A 13,238-nucleotide genomic window follows, 5' to 3' on the forward strand; every position below is an offset into this window, starting at 1 on the left:
ATCTTGTTTTGAAAGTGATTGGCAATCTCGTGGGCGGTGAGTGAGGTACTGGATGGAGGTGGGGGGGGGGGAGAGAGTAGGGAGTTGAAAGTGGAGAAGAGCCGGTGAGGATTGGAGGAGAGGGTGTTGATGAGGGTCAGAAAGTATACTTGTTTGGCAGTGTGGAGGGAGGAGGAGTAGGTGAGGGAGGCGGATTTGTAAAGGGAGAACGCTCGAGGGGACCTGGTTTGCGCCATAATCGCTCCAGCGCATGACTGCGTCGTTTAAGATGTTTAGTGTGGTCGTTCTGCCAGGGTTGAAGCGGTCGGGGTCTGATGTGTAGTGTGGTCGTTCTGCCAGGGTTGAAGCGGTCGGGGTCTGATGTGTAGTGTGGTCGTTCTGCCAGGGTTGGAGCGGTCGGGTCTGATGTGTAGTGTGGTCGTTCTGCCAGGGTTGGAGCGGTCGGGTCTGATGTGTAGTGTGGTCGTTCTGTCAGGGTTGGAGCGGTCGGGGTCTGATGTGTAGTGTGGTCGTTCTGTCAGGGTTGAAGCGGTCGGGGTCTGATGTGTAGTGTGGTCGTTCTGCCAGGGTTGGAGCGGTCGGGTCTGATGTGTAGTGTGGTCGTTCTGCCAGGGTTGGAGCGGTCGGGTCTGATGTGTAGTGTGGTCGTTCTGCCAGGGTTGGAGCGGTCGGGTCTGATGTGTTGTGTGGTCGTTCTGCCAGGGTTGGAGCGGTCGGGGTCTGATGTGTTGTGTGGTCGTTCTGCCAGGGTTGAAGCGGTCAGGGTCTGATGTGTAGTGTGGTCGTTCTGCCAGGGTTGGAGCGGTCGGGATCTGATGTGTAGTGTGGTCGTTCTGCCAGGGTTGGAGCGGTCGGGTCTGATGTGTTGTGTGGTCGTTCTGTCAGGGTTGGAGCGGTCGGGGTCTGATGTGTAGTGTGGTCGTTCTGCCAGGGTTGGAGCGGTCGGGGTCTGATGTGTAGTGTGGTCGTTCTGTCAGGGTTGGAGCGGTCGGGTCTGATGTGTAGTGTGGTCGTTCTGCCAGGGTTGGAGCGGTCGGGTCTGATGTGTTGTGTGGTCGTTCTGCCAGGGTTGGAGCGGTCGGGGTCTGATGTGTTGTGTGGTCGTTCTGCCAGGGTTGGAGCGGTCGGGGTCTGGTGTGACGTGTGGTCGTTCTGTCAGGGTTGGAGCGGTCGGGTCTGATGTGTAGTGTGGTCATTCTGCCAGGGTTGGAGCGGTCGGGGTCTGATGTGTTGTGTGGTCGTTCTGCCAGGGTTGGAGCGGTCGGGGTCTGATGTGTAGTGTGGTCATTCTGCCAGGGTTGGAGCGGTCGGGGTCTGATGTGTAGTGTGGTTGTTCTGCCAGGGTTGGAGCGGTCGGGTCTGATGTGTAGTGTGGTCGTTCTGCCAGGGTTGGAGCGGTCGGGTCTGATGTGTAGTGTGGTCGTTCTGCCAGGGTTGGAGCGGTCGGGGTCTGATGTGTAGTGTGGTCGTTCTGCCAGGGTTGGAGCGGTCGGGGTCTGATGTGTAGTGTGGTCGTTCTGCCAGGGTTGGAGCGGTCGGGTCTGATGTGTTGTGTGGTCGTTCTGCCAGGGTTGGAGCGGTCGGGGTCTGATGTGTAGTGTGGTCGTTCTGCCAGGGTTGGAGCGGTCGGGGTCTGATGTGTAGTGTGGTCGTTCTGCCAGGGTTGAAGCGGTCGGGGTCTGATGTGTAGTGTGGTTGTTCTGCAAGGGTTGGAGCGGTCGGGTCTGATGTGTAGTGTGGTCGTTCTGTCAGGGTTGGAGCGGTCGGGTCTGATGTGTAGTGTGGTCGTTCTGCCAGGGTTGGAGCGGTCGGGTCTGATGTGTAGTGTGGTCGTTCTGCCAGGGTTGGAGCGGTCGGGTTTGATGTGTAGTGTGGTCGTTCTGTCAGGGTTGGAGCGGTCGGGGTCTGATGTGTAGTGTGGTCGTTCTGCCAGGGTTGGAGCGGTCGGGGTCTGATGTGTAGTGTGGTCGTTCTGCCAGGGTTGGAGCGGTCGGGGTCTGATGTGTAGTGTGGTCGTTCTGCCAGGGTTGGAGCGGTCGGGGTCTGATGTGTAGTGTGGTCGTTCTGCCAGGGTTGGAGCGGTCGGGGTCTGATGTGTAGTGTGGTCGTTCTGCCAGGGTTGGAGCGGTCGGGGTCTGATGTGTTGTGTGGTCGTTCTGCCAGGGTTGGAGCGGTCGGGGTCTGATGTGTAGTGTGGTCGTTCTGCCAGGGTTGGAGTGGTCGGGTCTGATGTGACGTGTGGTCGTTCTGCCAGGGTTGAAGCGGTCGGGGTCTGGTGTGACGTGTGGTCGTTCTGCCAGGGTTGGAGCGGTCGGGTCTGATGTGTAGTGTGGTCATTCTGCCAGGGTTGGAGCGGTCGGGGTCTGATGTGTAGTGTGGTCGTTCTGTCAGGGTTGGAGCGGTCGGGGTCTGATGTGTAGTGTGGTCGTTCTGTCAGGGTTGGAGCGGTCGGGGTCTGATGTGTAGTGTGGTCGTTCTGCCAGGGTTGGAGCGGTCGGGGTCTGATGTGTTGTGTGGTCGTTCTGCCAGGGATGGAGCGGTCGGGGTCTGATGTGTAGTGTGGTCGTTCTGTCAGGGTTGAAGCGGTCGGGGTCTGATGTGTAGTGTGGTCGTTCTGCCAGGGTTGGAGCGGTCGGGGTCTGATGTGTAGTGTGGTCGTTCTGTCAGGGTTGAAGCGGTCGGGTCTGGTGTGACGTGTGGTCGTTCTGCCAGGGTTGAAGCGGTCGGGTCTGATGTGTTGTGTGGTCGTTCTGCCAGGGTTGGAGCGGTCGGGGTCTGATGTGTAGTGTGGTCATTCTGCCAGGGTTGAAGCGGTCGGGGTCTGATGTGTAGTGTGGTCATTCTGCCAGGGTTGAAGCGGTCGGGGTCTGATGTGTAGTGTGGTCGTTCTGCCAGGGTTGAAGCGGTCGGGGTCTGATGTGTTGTGTGGTCGTTCTGTCAGGGTTGGAGCGGTCGGGGTCTGATGTGTAGTGTGGTCGTTCTGCCAGGGTTGGAGCGGTCGGGTCTGATGTTTAGTGTGGTCGTTCTGTCAGGGTTGGAGCAGTCGGGTCTGATGTGTAGTGTGGTCGTTCTGCCAGGGTTGGAGCGGTCGGGTCTGATGTGTTGTGTGGTCATTCTGCCAGGGTTGGAGCGGTCGGGTCTGATGTGTAGTGTGGTTGTTCTGCCAGGGTTGGAGCGGTCGGGGTCTGATGTGTAGTGTGGTCGTTCTGCCAGGGTTGGAGCGGTCGGGTCTGATGCTACGTGTGGTCGTTCTGCCAGGGTTGGAGCGGTCGGGTTTGATGTGTAGTGTGGTCGTTCTGTCAGGGTTGGAGCGGTCGGGTTTGATGTGTAGTGTGGTCGTTCTGCCAGGGTTGGAGCGGTCGGGGTCTGATGTGTAGTGTGGTCGTTCTGCCAGGGTTGGAGCGGTCGGGGTCTGATGTGTAGTGTGGTCGTTCTGCCAGGGTTGGAGCGGTCGGGGTCTGATGTGTAGTGTGGTTCATTCTGCCAGGGTTGAAGCGGTCGGGGTCTGATGTGTTGTGTGGTCGTTCTGTCAGGGTTGGAGCGGTCGGGTCTGATGTGTTGTGTGGTCGTTCTGTCAGGGTTGGAGCGGTCGGGGTCTGATGTGTAGTGTGGTCGTTCTGCCAGGGTTGGAGCGGTCGGGTCTGATGTGTTGTGTGGTCGTTCTGCCAGGGTTGGAGCGGTCGGGGTCTGATGTGTAGTGTGGTCGTTCTGCCAGGGTTGGAGCGGTCGGGGTCTGATGTGTAGTGTGGTCGTTCTGCCAGGGTTGGAGCGGTCGGGGTCTGATGTGTAGTGTGGTCATTCTGTCAGGGTTGGAGCGGTCGGGTCTGATGTGTTTGTGTGGTCGTTCTGCCAGGGTTGAAGCGGTCGTGTCTGATGTGTAGTGTGGTCGTTCTGCCAGGGTTGAAGCGGTCGGGTCTGATGTGTAGTGTGGTCGTTCTGCCAGGGTTGGAGCGGTCGGGGTCTGATGTGTAGTGTGGTCGTTCTGCCAGGGTTGGGAGCGGTCGGGTCTGATGTGTTGTGTGGTCGTTCTGCCAGGGTTGGAGCGGTCGGGGTCTGATGTGTAGTGTGGTCGTTCTGCCAGGGTTGGAGCGTTCGGGGTCTGATGTGTAGTGTGGTTGTTCTGCCAGGGTGGAGCGGTCGGGTCTGATGTGTAGTGTGGTCGTTCTGCCAGGGTTGGAGCGGTCGGGTCTGATGTGTAGTTGTGGTCGTTCTGCCAGGGTTGGAGCGGTCGGGGTCTGATGTTGTAGTGTGGTCGTTCTGCCAGGGTTGGAGCGGTCGGGGTCTGATGTGTAGTGTGGTCGTTCTGCCAGGGTTGGAGCGGTCGGGTCTGATGTGTTGTGTGTGGTCGTTCTGCCAGGGTTGGAGCGGTCGGGGTCTGATGTGTAGTGTGGTCGTTCTGCCAGGGTTGGAGCGGTCGGGGTCTGATGTGTAGTGTGGTCGTTCTGCCAGGGTTGAAGCGGTCGGGGTCTGATGTGTAGTGTGGTTGTTCTGCAAGGGTTGGAGCGGTCGGGTCTGAGTGTAGTGTGGTCGTTCTGTCAGGGTTGGAGCGGTCGGGTCTGATGTGTAGTGTGGTCGTTCTGCCAGGGTTGGAGCGGTCGGGTCTGATGTGTAGTGTGGTCGTTCTGCCAGGGTTGAGCGGTCGGGGTTTGAATGTGTAGTGTGGTCGTTCTGTCAGGTTGGAGCGGTCGGGGTCTGATGTGTAGTGTGGTCGTTCTGCCAGGGTTGGAGCGGTCGGGGTCTGATGTGTAGTGTGGTCGTTCTGCCAGGGTTGGAGCGGTCGGGGTCTGATGTGTAGTGTGGTCGTTCTGCCAGGGTTGGAGCGGTCGGGGGCTTGATGTGTAGTGTGGGTCGTTCTGCCAGGGTTGGAGCGGTCGGGGGTCTGATGTGTAGTGTGGTCGTTCTGCCAGGGTTGGAGCGGTCGGGGTCTGATGTGTTGTGTGGTCGTTCTGCCAGGGTTGGAGCGGTCGGGGTCTGATGTGTAGTGTGGTCGTTCTGCCAGGGGTTGGAGTGGTCGGGTCTGATGTGACGTGTGGTCGTTCTGCCAGGGTTGAAGCGGTCGGGGTCTGGTGTGGACGTGTGGTCGTTCTGCCAGGGTTGGAGCGGTCGGGTCTGATGTGTAGTGTGGTCATTCTGCCAGGGTTGGAGCGGTCGGGGTCTGATGTGTAGTGTGGTCGTTCTGTCAGGGTTGGAGCGGTCGGGGTCTGATGTGTAGTGTGGTCGTTCTGTCAGGGTTGGAGCGGTCGGGGTCTGATGTGTAGGTGTGGTCGTTCTGCCAGGGTTGGAGCGGTCGGGGTCTGATGTGTTGTGTGGTCGTTCTGCCAGGGATGGAGCGGTCGGGGTCTGATGTGTAGTGTGGTCGTTCTGTCAGGGTTGAAGCGGTCGGGGTCTGATGTGTAGTGTGGTCGTTCTGCCAGGGTTGGAGCGGTCGGGGTCTGATGTGTAGTGTGGTCGTTCTGTCAGGGTTGAAGCGGTCGGGTCTGGTGTGACGTGTGGTCGTTCTGCCAGGGTTGAAGCGGTCGGGTCTGATGTGTTGTGTGGTCGTTCTGCCAGGGTTGGAGCGGTCGGGGTCTGATGTGTAGTGTGGTCATTCTGCCAGGGTTGAAGCGGTCGGGGTCTGATGTGTAGTGTGGTCATTCTGCCAGGGTTGAAGCGGTCGGGGTCTGATGTGTAGTGTGGTCGTTCTGCCAGGGTTGAAGCGGTCGGGGTCTGATGTGTTGTGTGGTCGTTCTGTCAGGGTTGGAGCGGTCGGGGTCTGATGTGTAGTGTGGTCGTTCTGCCAGGGTTGGAGCGGTCGGGTCTGATGTTTAGTGTGGTCGTTCTGTCAGGGTTGGAGCAGTCGGGTCTGATGTGTAGTGTGGTCGTTCTGCCAGGGTTGGAGCGGTCGGGTCTGATGTGTTGTGTGGTCATTCTGCCAGGGTTGGAGCGGTCGGGTCTGATGTGTAGTGTGGTTGTTCTGCCAGGGTTGGAGCGGTCGGGGTCTGATGTGTAGTGTGGTCGTTCTGCCAGGGTTGGAGCGGTCGGGTCTGATGCTACGTGTGGTCGTTCTGCCAGGGTTGGAGCGGTCGGGTTTGATGTGTAGTGTGGTCGTTCTGTCAGGGTTGGAGCGGTCGGGTTTGATGTGTAGTGTGGTCGTTCTGCCAGGGTTGGAGCGGTCGGGGTCTGATGTGTAGTGTGGTCGTTCTGCCAGGGTTGGAGCGGTCGGGGTCTGATGTGTAGTGTGGTCGTTCTGCCAGGGTTGGAGCGGTCGGGGTCTGATGTGTAGTGTGGTCATTCTGCCAGGGTTGAAGCGGTCGGGGTCTGATGTGTTGTGTGGTCGTTCTGTCAGGGTTGGAGCGGTCGGGTCTGATGTGTTGTGTGGTCGTTCTGTCAGGGTTGGAGCGGTCGGGGTCTGATGTGTAGTGTGGTCGTTCTGCCAGGGTTGGAGCGGTCGGGTCTGATGTGTTGTGTGGTCGTTCTGCCAGGGTTGGAGCGGTCGGGGTCTGATGTGTAGTGTGGTCGTTCTGCCAGGGTTGGAGCGGTCGGGGTCTGATGTGTAGTGTGGTCGTTCTGCCAGGGTTGGAGCGGTCGGGGTCTGATGTGTAGTGTGGTCATTCTGTCAGGGTTGGAGCGGTCGGGTCTGATGTGTTGTGTGGTCGTTCTGCCAGGGTTGAAGCGGTCGGTGTCTGATGTGTAGTGTGGTCGTTCTGCCAGGGTTGAAGCGGTCGGGTCTGATGTGTAGTGTGGTCGTTCTGCCAGGGTTGGAGCGGTCGGGGTCTGATGTGTAGTGTGGTCGTTCTGCCAGGGTTGGAGCGGTCGGGTCTGATGTGTTGTGTGGTCGTTCTGCCAGGGTTGGAGCGGTCGGGGTCTGATGTGTAGTGTGGTCGTTCTGCCAGGGTTGGAGCGTTCGGGGTCTGATGTGTAGTGTGGTCGTTCTGTCAGGGTTGGAGCGGTCGGGTCTGATGTGTAGTGTGGTCGTTCTGCCAGGGTTGGAGCGGTGGGGGTCTGATGTGTAGTGTGGTCATTCTGCCAGGGTTGAAGCGGTCGGGTCTGATGTGTAGTGTGGTCGTTCTGCCAGGGTTGGAGCGGTCGGGGTCTGATGTGTAGTGTGGTCGTTCTGCCAGGGTTGGAGCGGTCGGGTCTGATGTGTAGTGTGGTCGTTCTGCCAGGGTTGGAGCGGTCGGGGTCTGATGTGTAGTGTGGTCGTTCTGTCAGGGTTGGAGCGGTCGGGGTCTGATGTGTAGTGTGGTCGTTCTGTCAGGGTTGGAGCGGTCGGGGTCTGATGTGTAGTGTGGTCGTTCTGTCAGGGTTGGAGCGGTCGGGTCTGATGTGTAGTGTGGTCGTTCTGCCAGGGTTGGAGCGGTCGCGGTCTGATGTGTTGTGTGGTCGTTCTGCCAGGGTTGGAGCGGTCGGGTCTGATGTGTAGTGTGGTCGTTCTGCCAGGGTTGGAGCGGTGGGGGTCTGATGTGTAGTGTGGTCATTCTGCCAGGGTTGAAGCGGTCGGGTCTGATGTGTAGTGTGGTCGTTCTGCCAGGGTTGAAGCGGTCGGGGTCTGATGTGTAGTGTGGTCGTTCTGCCAGGGTTGGAGCGGTCGGGGTCTGATGTGTAGTGTGGTCGTTCTGCCAGGGTTGGAGCGGTCGGGTCTGATGTGTAGTGTGGTCGTTCTGCCAGGGTTGAAGCGGTTGGGTCTGATGTGTAGTGTGGTCATTCTGCCAGGGTTGGAGCGGTCGGGGTCTGATGTGTAGTGTGGTCGTTCTGCCAGGGTTGGAGCGGTCGGGTCTGATGTGTTGTGTGGTCATTCTGCCAGGGTTGGAGCGGTCGGGTCTGATGTGTAGTGTGGTCGTTCTGCCAGGGTTGGAGCGGTCGGGTCTGATGTGTTGTGTGGTCGTTCTGCCAGGGTTGGAGCGGTCAGGGTCTGATGTGTAGTGTGGTCGTTCTGTCAGGGTTGGAGCGGTCGGGGTCTGATGTGTTGTGTGGTCGTTCTGCCAGGGTTGGAGCGGTCGGGTCTGATGTGTAGTGTGGTCGTTCTGCCAGGGTTGGAGCGGTCGGGTCTGATGTGTTGTGTGGTCGTTCTGCCAGGGTTGGAGCGGTCGGGGTCTGATGTGTAGTGTGGTCGTTCTGCCAGGGTTGGAGCGGTCGGGGTCTGATGTGTAGTGTGGTCGTTCTGTCAGGGTTGGAGCGGTCGGGTCTGATGTGTAGTGTGGTCGTTCTGCCAGGGTTGGAGCGGTCGGGGTCTGATGTGTAGTGTGGTCGTTCTGCCAGGGTTGGAGCGGTCGGGGTCTGATGTGTAGTGTGGTCATTCTGTCAGGGTTGGAGCGGTCGGGTCTGATGTGTAGTGTGGTCGTTCTGTCAGGGTTGGAGCGGTCGGGTCTGATGTGTAGTGTGGTCGTTCTGCCAGGGTTGGAGCGGTCGGGTCTGATATGTAGTGTGGTCGTTCTGCCAGGGTTGGAGCGGTCGGGGTCTGATGTGTAGTGTGGTCATTCTGCCTGGGTTGGAGCGGTCGGGGTCTGATGTGTAGTGTGGTCGTTCTGCCAGGGTTGGAGCAGTCGGGGTCTGATGTGTAGTGTGGTCGTTCTGCCAGGGTTGGAGCGGTCGGGGTCTGATGTGTAGTGTGGTCGTTCTGTCAGGGTTGGAGCGGTCGGGGTCTGATGTGTAGTGTGGTCGTTCTGCCAGGGTTGGAGCGGTCGGGTCTGATGTGTAGTGTGGTCGTTCTGTCAGGGTTGGAGCGGTCGGGTCTGATGTGTAGTGTGGTCGTTCTGCCAGGGTTGGAGCGGTCGGGGTCTGATGTGTAGTGTGGTCGTTCTGCCAGGGTTGGAGCGGTCGGGGTCTGATGTGTAGTGTGGTCGTTCTGCCAGGGTTGGAGCGGTCGGGGTCTGATGTGTAGTGTGGTCATTCTGCCTGGGTTGGAGCGGTCGGGTCTGATGCTACGTGTGGTCGTTCTGCCAGGGTTGGAGCGGTCGGGGTCTGATGTGTAGTGTGGTCGTTCTGCCTGGGTTGGAGCGGTCGGGTCTGATGCTACGTGTGGTTTGGGGTGCTAAGGAGTCGAGGGCACCTGACAGCGAGTCGTTGTACGCAGTGGTGGCCAGGTCGGGGCAGGACAGGACAGGGGAAGGATACTGTCGTACAGACGGTCATCTGCAGGGTGGAGAGGGGCCGGGTTCAGAAGTGTATAATATGTCAAACGTTGATTTTTAGGAGATCCTACACCGCAATTGTCCTGGACTGGAGTATAAAAGCCTCGAGGTTCCTGATCCTTGGAATATCTTCCATGTCTACTGAATCGCCAAACATCCTAACTTCTCTCTACTTTCCTCTTCACTTCCAAACAAACTCCCAGAACCTTCACCATGAACAGAGATTGTTGGGTTCCTTATTACCAGTGAGAACCCCTCAGCGGCCAATGACAGCACTCTCATTAGACAGGGGCTCTGGTAATTGGGCGGGGCCTATAACTCGGGGCGGGGCCTTACCCTGGAATGTGGAGGTCATACTAGGGAGATCTGCACCTATCGGAACAATGGAACAAGGTTTTCAGGCCAATGGAGGTGGCAGGAATCACACTGAATTGCCCCCACCCAGACAAGACATTCGGATCGTTTTTTTGAAACCTCACCAAAAATCAGGAAATATGGATGAAAAGTTTTGAAGTCGATGTTAAAGGTGCAATCAAAGGCACAGTTCACATTCCGGACCGTGTTTCCTGTTACCCCCATATTTAGGATGGAACATAAAGCACAGATGCATGTACCCCCCCCCCCCAACCCACCCCAAAAAAGAAAACATCATTCTGTCCACACATCTCCTTCATTCATTCACGGGGATCGGTGAATGAAGATAATACGTCCCATCTACCACTGCGGCAGAGTGACTCAAACGAAGGTATCCGAAGCAGGGCAGGGACATCGCCGGGATTGTAGTACAACCAGGGCTGCTGTTAGAAACCAAGGGGCCCCGTACTGCCAACCTGACAGCCCCCCCCCCCACACACACACAGTTTACTATGCTTCAGTTAAGAATGAACAAGGCTAGTGATCAGTACTGATCACTCATTGTGTTCATTCATTCAGGAAGGGGCTGGTAAATGTGACCTATTTAATTGGCTGTTCCCCCACTCGCCATCTTGAAGAGTCCTATTGTGTGCTTGCAGCTTCCGGAGGGAAGGAGAGGAGGGAAGCCAGCAGCACTGTGGGGGTGGGGGGCACACAGGGGGGCCTGGGCAGCAATGGAAATGCATGGTGCACAGGGAGGGTGATGGGTGCAGTGAGGGGGGGGGTAATTACTGGAACCGATCCCCTGTATGGCTCTCTCTGCAGCAGCTGCCGGTGGGAAGAGGAGGGAAGCCGGCAGCACTGTGGGGGTGGAGGGCACAAAGGGGGGGCCTGGGCAGCAATGTAAACGTATGGTGCACGGGGAGGGTGATGGGTGCAGTGAGGGGGGGTAATTACTGGAACGGATCCCCTGTATGGCTCTCTCTGCAGCAGCTGCCGGTAGGAAGGAGAGGAGGGAAGCCGGCAGCACTGTGGGGGACACACAGGGGGGCCTGGGCAGCAATGGAAATGCATGGTGCACAGGGAGGGTGATAGGTGCACAGGCAGGGTGATGGGTGCAGTGTGGGGGGGGGGGTAATTACTGGGATCGATCCCCTGTATGGCTCCCTCTGCAGCATCTGTCGGTGGGAAGGAGAGGAGGGAAGCCGGCAGCACTGCGGGGGTGGGGGGCACACAGGGGCTCCTGGGCAGCAATGGAGAAGAAGCCAGCTTTCAATTACTGCAGAGAGAGCTGTACGGAGGATCGGTTCCAGTAATTAGTTCAAATCCCAACCACGGCACCACCTGCCTGGAGTTTGCATGTTCTCCCTGTGCCTGCGTGGGTTTCCTCCGGGTACTCCAGTTTCCTCCCACACTCCAAAGACATGCTGGGAGGTTAGATGGCTCCTGTCTAAATTGGCCCTGGTATGTGTATGTATGAATGTGAGTTAGGGACCTTAGACTGTACGCTCCTCGGGGGCGGGGCCTGATGTGAATGTACAATATATATGTAAAGCGCTGCGAAAATTGACGGCACTATATAAGTACCTGAAATAAATAAATCGGCGTTACAAAAGATACTTTCTGTTTGTTCTTGTGACAAAAAACAGCCTCTCATTAGACTCATCGTTTGTAAAAAAACAAAAAACAAATAAAAAAAAAAATACAGTGAAGAAAAGCAAAAAAAAAAAAATGTAAGCAATAGTACAAAATAATGATGAAGCACACAAAACAAGAAAAATATTACGGACACAAAAATACCCCAAATGACCCCCCCCCAAAAAAAACAAAAAAACAACAAACCTCTAAATTAAAAAATAAATAAATATAATTCTATTTGGTAATTTTCGCTGCAAAATCATCTTTGCTGGAAACACGTCCCTCATCCTTAGCTGTTCCAAAAGGCAGAAAGAAGTAATATCTCGGTGGGTCAGACAACTCGTATATATATTATATATTCACAATACATGGGTGGGAACTGCCCACAATATTCCTAATCCAAGGAGACGCATCAGAAATAGTTCTCACCTCTAAAGAGCTCATCGATAGCGTGGAGATGGTTTCGCTCTTCGGGACAATACCTGTTGTCCCCAATTCTGCTTTTTCGCATAGCCCCATTGGGATCTGAGACTCGCTGGGGTGCAGCTGTTGCTTCTGCATTGGAGAGCCCTGCTCAGGACATTTCATGCCCATGCGTTCCCTGGGTGGACTCTTCACCATGTAGCTGGGATCGCCCATGTTGAGATGAATGAGCCGGGTTTGGGGCATCTGGTCAATGTTCATGCTGTATTTGCTGTCCTCCTTTGGCTTGGCCCTCAAGGTGGCCGTGTTGCTGGGTAAAATTACGTAGCTGGTGTCCATTGACTGCTCCTGCGCTCTGGTGAGCTCAGAGTCTAACTTTTTAAAGATGTCCCCTTCGCACATGTACATGGGCTTTGGGGGCTGGTTTTTGTCTTTTTTTAAGGTGAGCGTATGGTTATTGTACTCGTTGAGATTAATGCTTCCAAGATAATGCGGAGAGCCTTGAAGATGCATTTTGGAGACGTTGGCTGGAAGACTGTTAAAGTTTGATCCCTTTTGGTGGTTCTTCATCTTCTCTTCATCTTGCAGTGATGGGCGTTTTAAAGTCCCCGTAATGGTAGATGTTCTACATGTTGAGATGTCCTTGCTGAGGGCTGGGGAAGAAAGAGAACAAATTTTGAAGAATTAGTGATTTGTACACAAAAATGTACATTGTGCATATATAGACAAGACACGTTGCGTATGTATAGAAGAAAACATTTAAAATGCAAAGATTGGGTAGACATGAGAGTCCTCTCTCCAGAAATTGCAATTTGGGGAATCTTGTTTGAAGGTGAGCAACATGGCCATGTTCCTCATCCGGGACTCTTTAAATCTGAATATTTATGCTGTATTTTCTGTCCTCCTTTGGCTTGGTCCTTGAGGTGGCCATGCTGCTCGGTACAATGGCGTAGCTAGTGTCCATTCACTGCTCCTGTTCATTCAAAAACTTGCTCAATGCTGAGCAACATGGCCATGTCCCCCAACCAAGACTCTTCAAAGCCTAATGTTCACGCTGGATTTGCTGCCCTCCTTCAGCTTGGCCTTCAAGGTGGTCGGTTTGTTGGATAAAATGAAGTAGCTGGTGCCCACTGACTGTTTCTGCAAGAACTTGCTCGATGCTGAGCAACACGGCCATGTTCCTCAAACAAGATTCTTTAAAGCCTAACTCCAGCCAAAACTACTTTTTTTTTCTAGTTTTCAATACAGTGGGCAGTCGTATTGTCTGTCAAGTTTTTGTTGCTTTCTGTGTCTTCAGCTCCTGTCCCTGTGACACCTGTACCATTGACCACAGAAGGGTGGTAGACGTGCAGGTTTGTTAGGGGATTTAGCTGTCACTTGGATGTCCCATGAACATGTACATTCAGATTAGTATGCTTAGCGTGTACAGTATGACATGGAGAGGCCAAGACAATTCAACAAACCAGCTGACCTTGCAAGACAGACTGTTCATACAACGTTCTTAAACCTTCTGTATATTTCCCATGACTGGCCGGGTACGGGTGTCTGATGGTGACCACAGAAATGGCACTGTCAATGAATGGATGAAAAAATGTTTGGGGGTGCCAGCCACAGAAATGACAATGGATGAATGGTGTCTCAGGGTGACCACAGAAATCACGATGGATGAATGGTGTCTCAGGGTGACCACAGAAATGACGATGGATGAATGGT

The 13,238-nt window shown here is 55.6% G+C and overlaps 1 protein-coding gene across 2 annotated transcripts in view; it reads right to left on the bottom strand.

Annotated features, from left to right (window-relative positions):
• Positions 1-13,238, bottom strand: part of LOC149443204 (adhesion G protein-coupled receptor B1-like) — a 42,119-nt gene that overhangs the window by 16,416 nt on the left and 12,465 nt on the right. For both annotated transcript variants that reach the window (XM_089655781.1, XM_089655780.1), the window contains exon 5: positions 11,532-12,178. In XM_089655781.1, coding sequence (XP_089511907.1) covers positions 11,532-12,178 — 647 coding nt within the window. The remainder of the gene's footprint in view (positions 1-11,531; positions 12,179-13,238) is intronic.

Source organism: Staurois parvus, unplaced genomic scaffold (genome assembly GCF_062004578.1).
Source record: "Staurois parvus isolate SC_StPar_1 unplaced genomic scaffold, SC_StPar_1.0 ptg000869l, whole genome shotgun sequence".
In the NCBI taxonomy this organism is placed as follows: Eukaryota; Metazoa; Chordata; class Amphibia; order Anura; family Ranidae; genus Staurois; species Staurois parvus.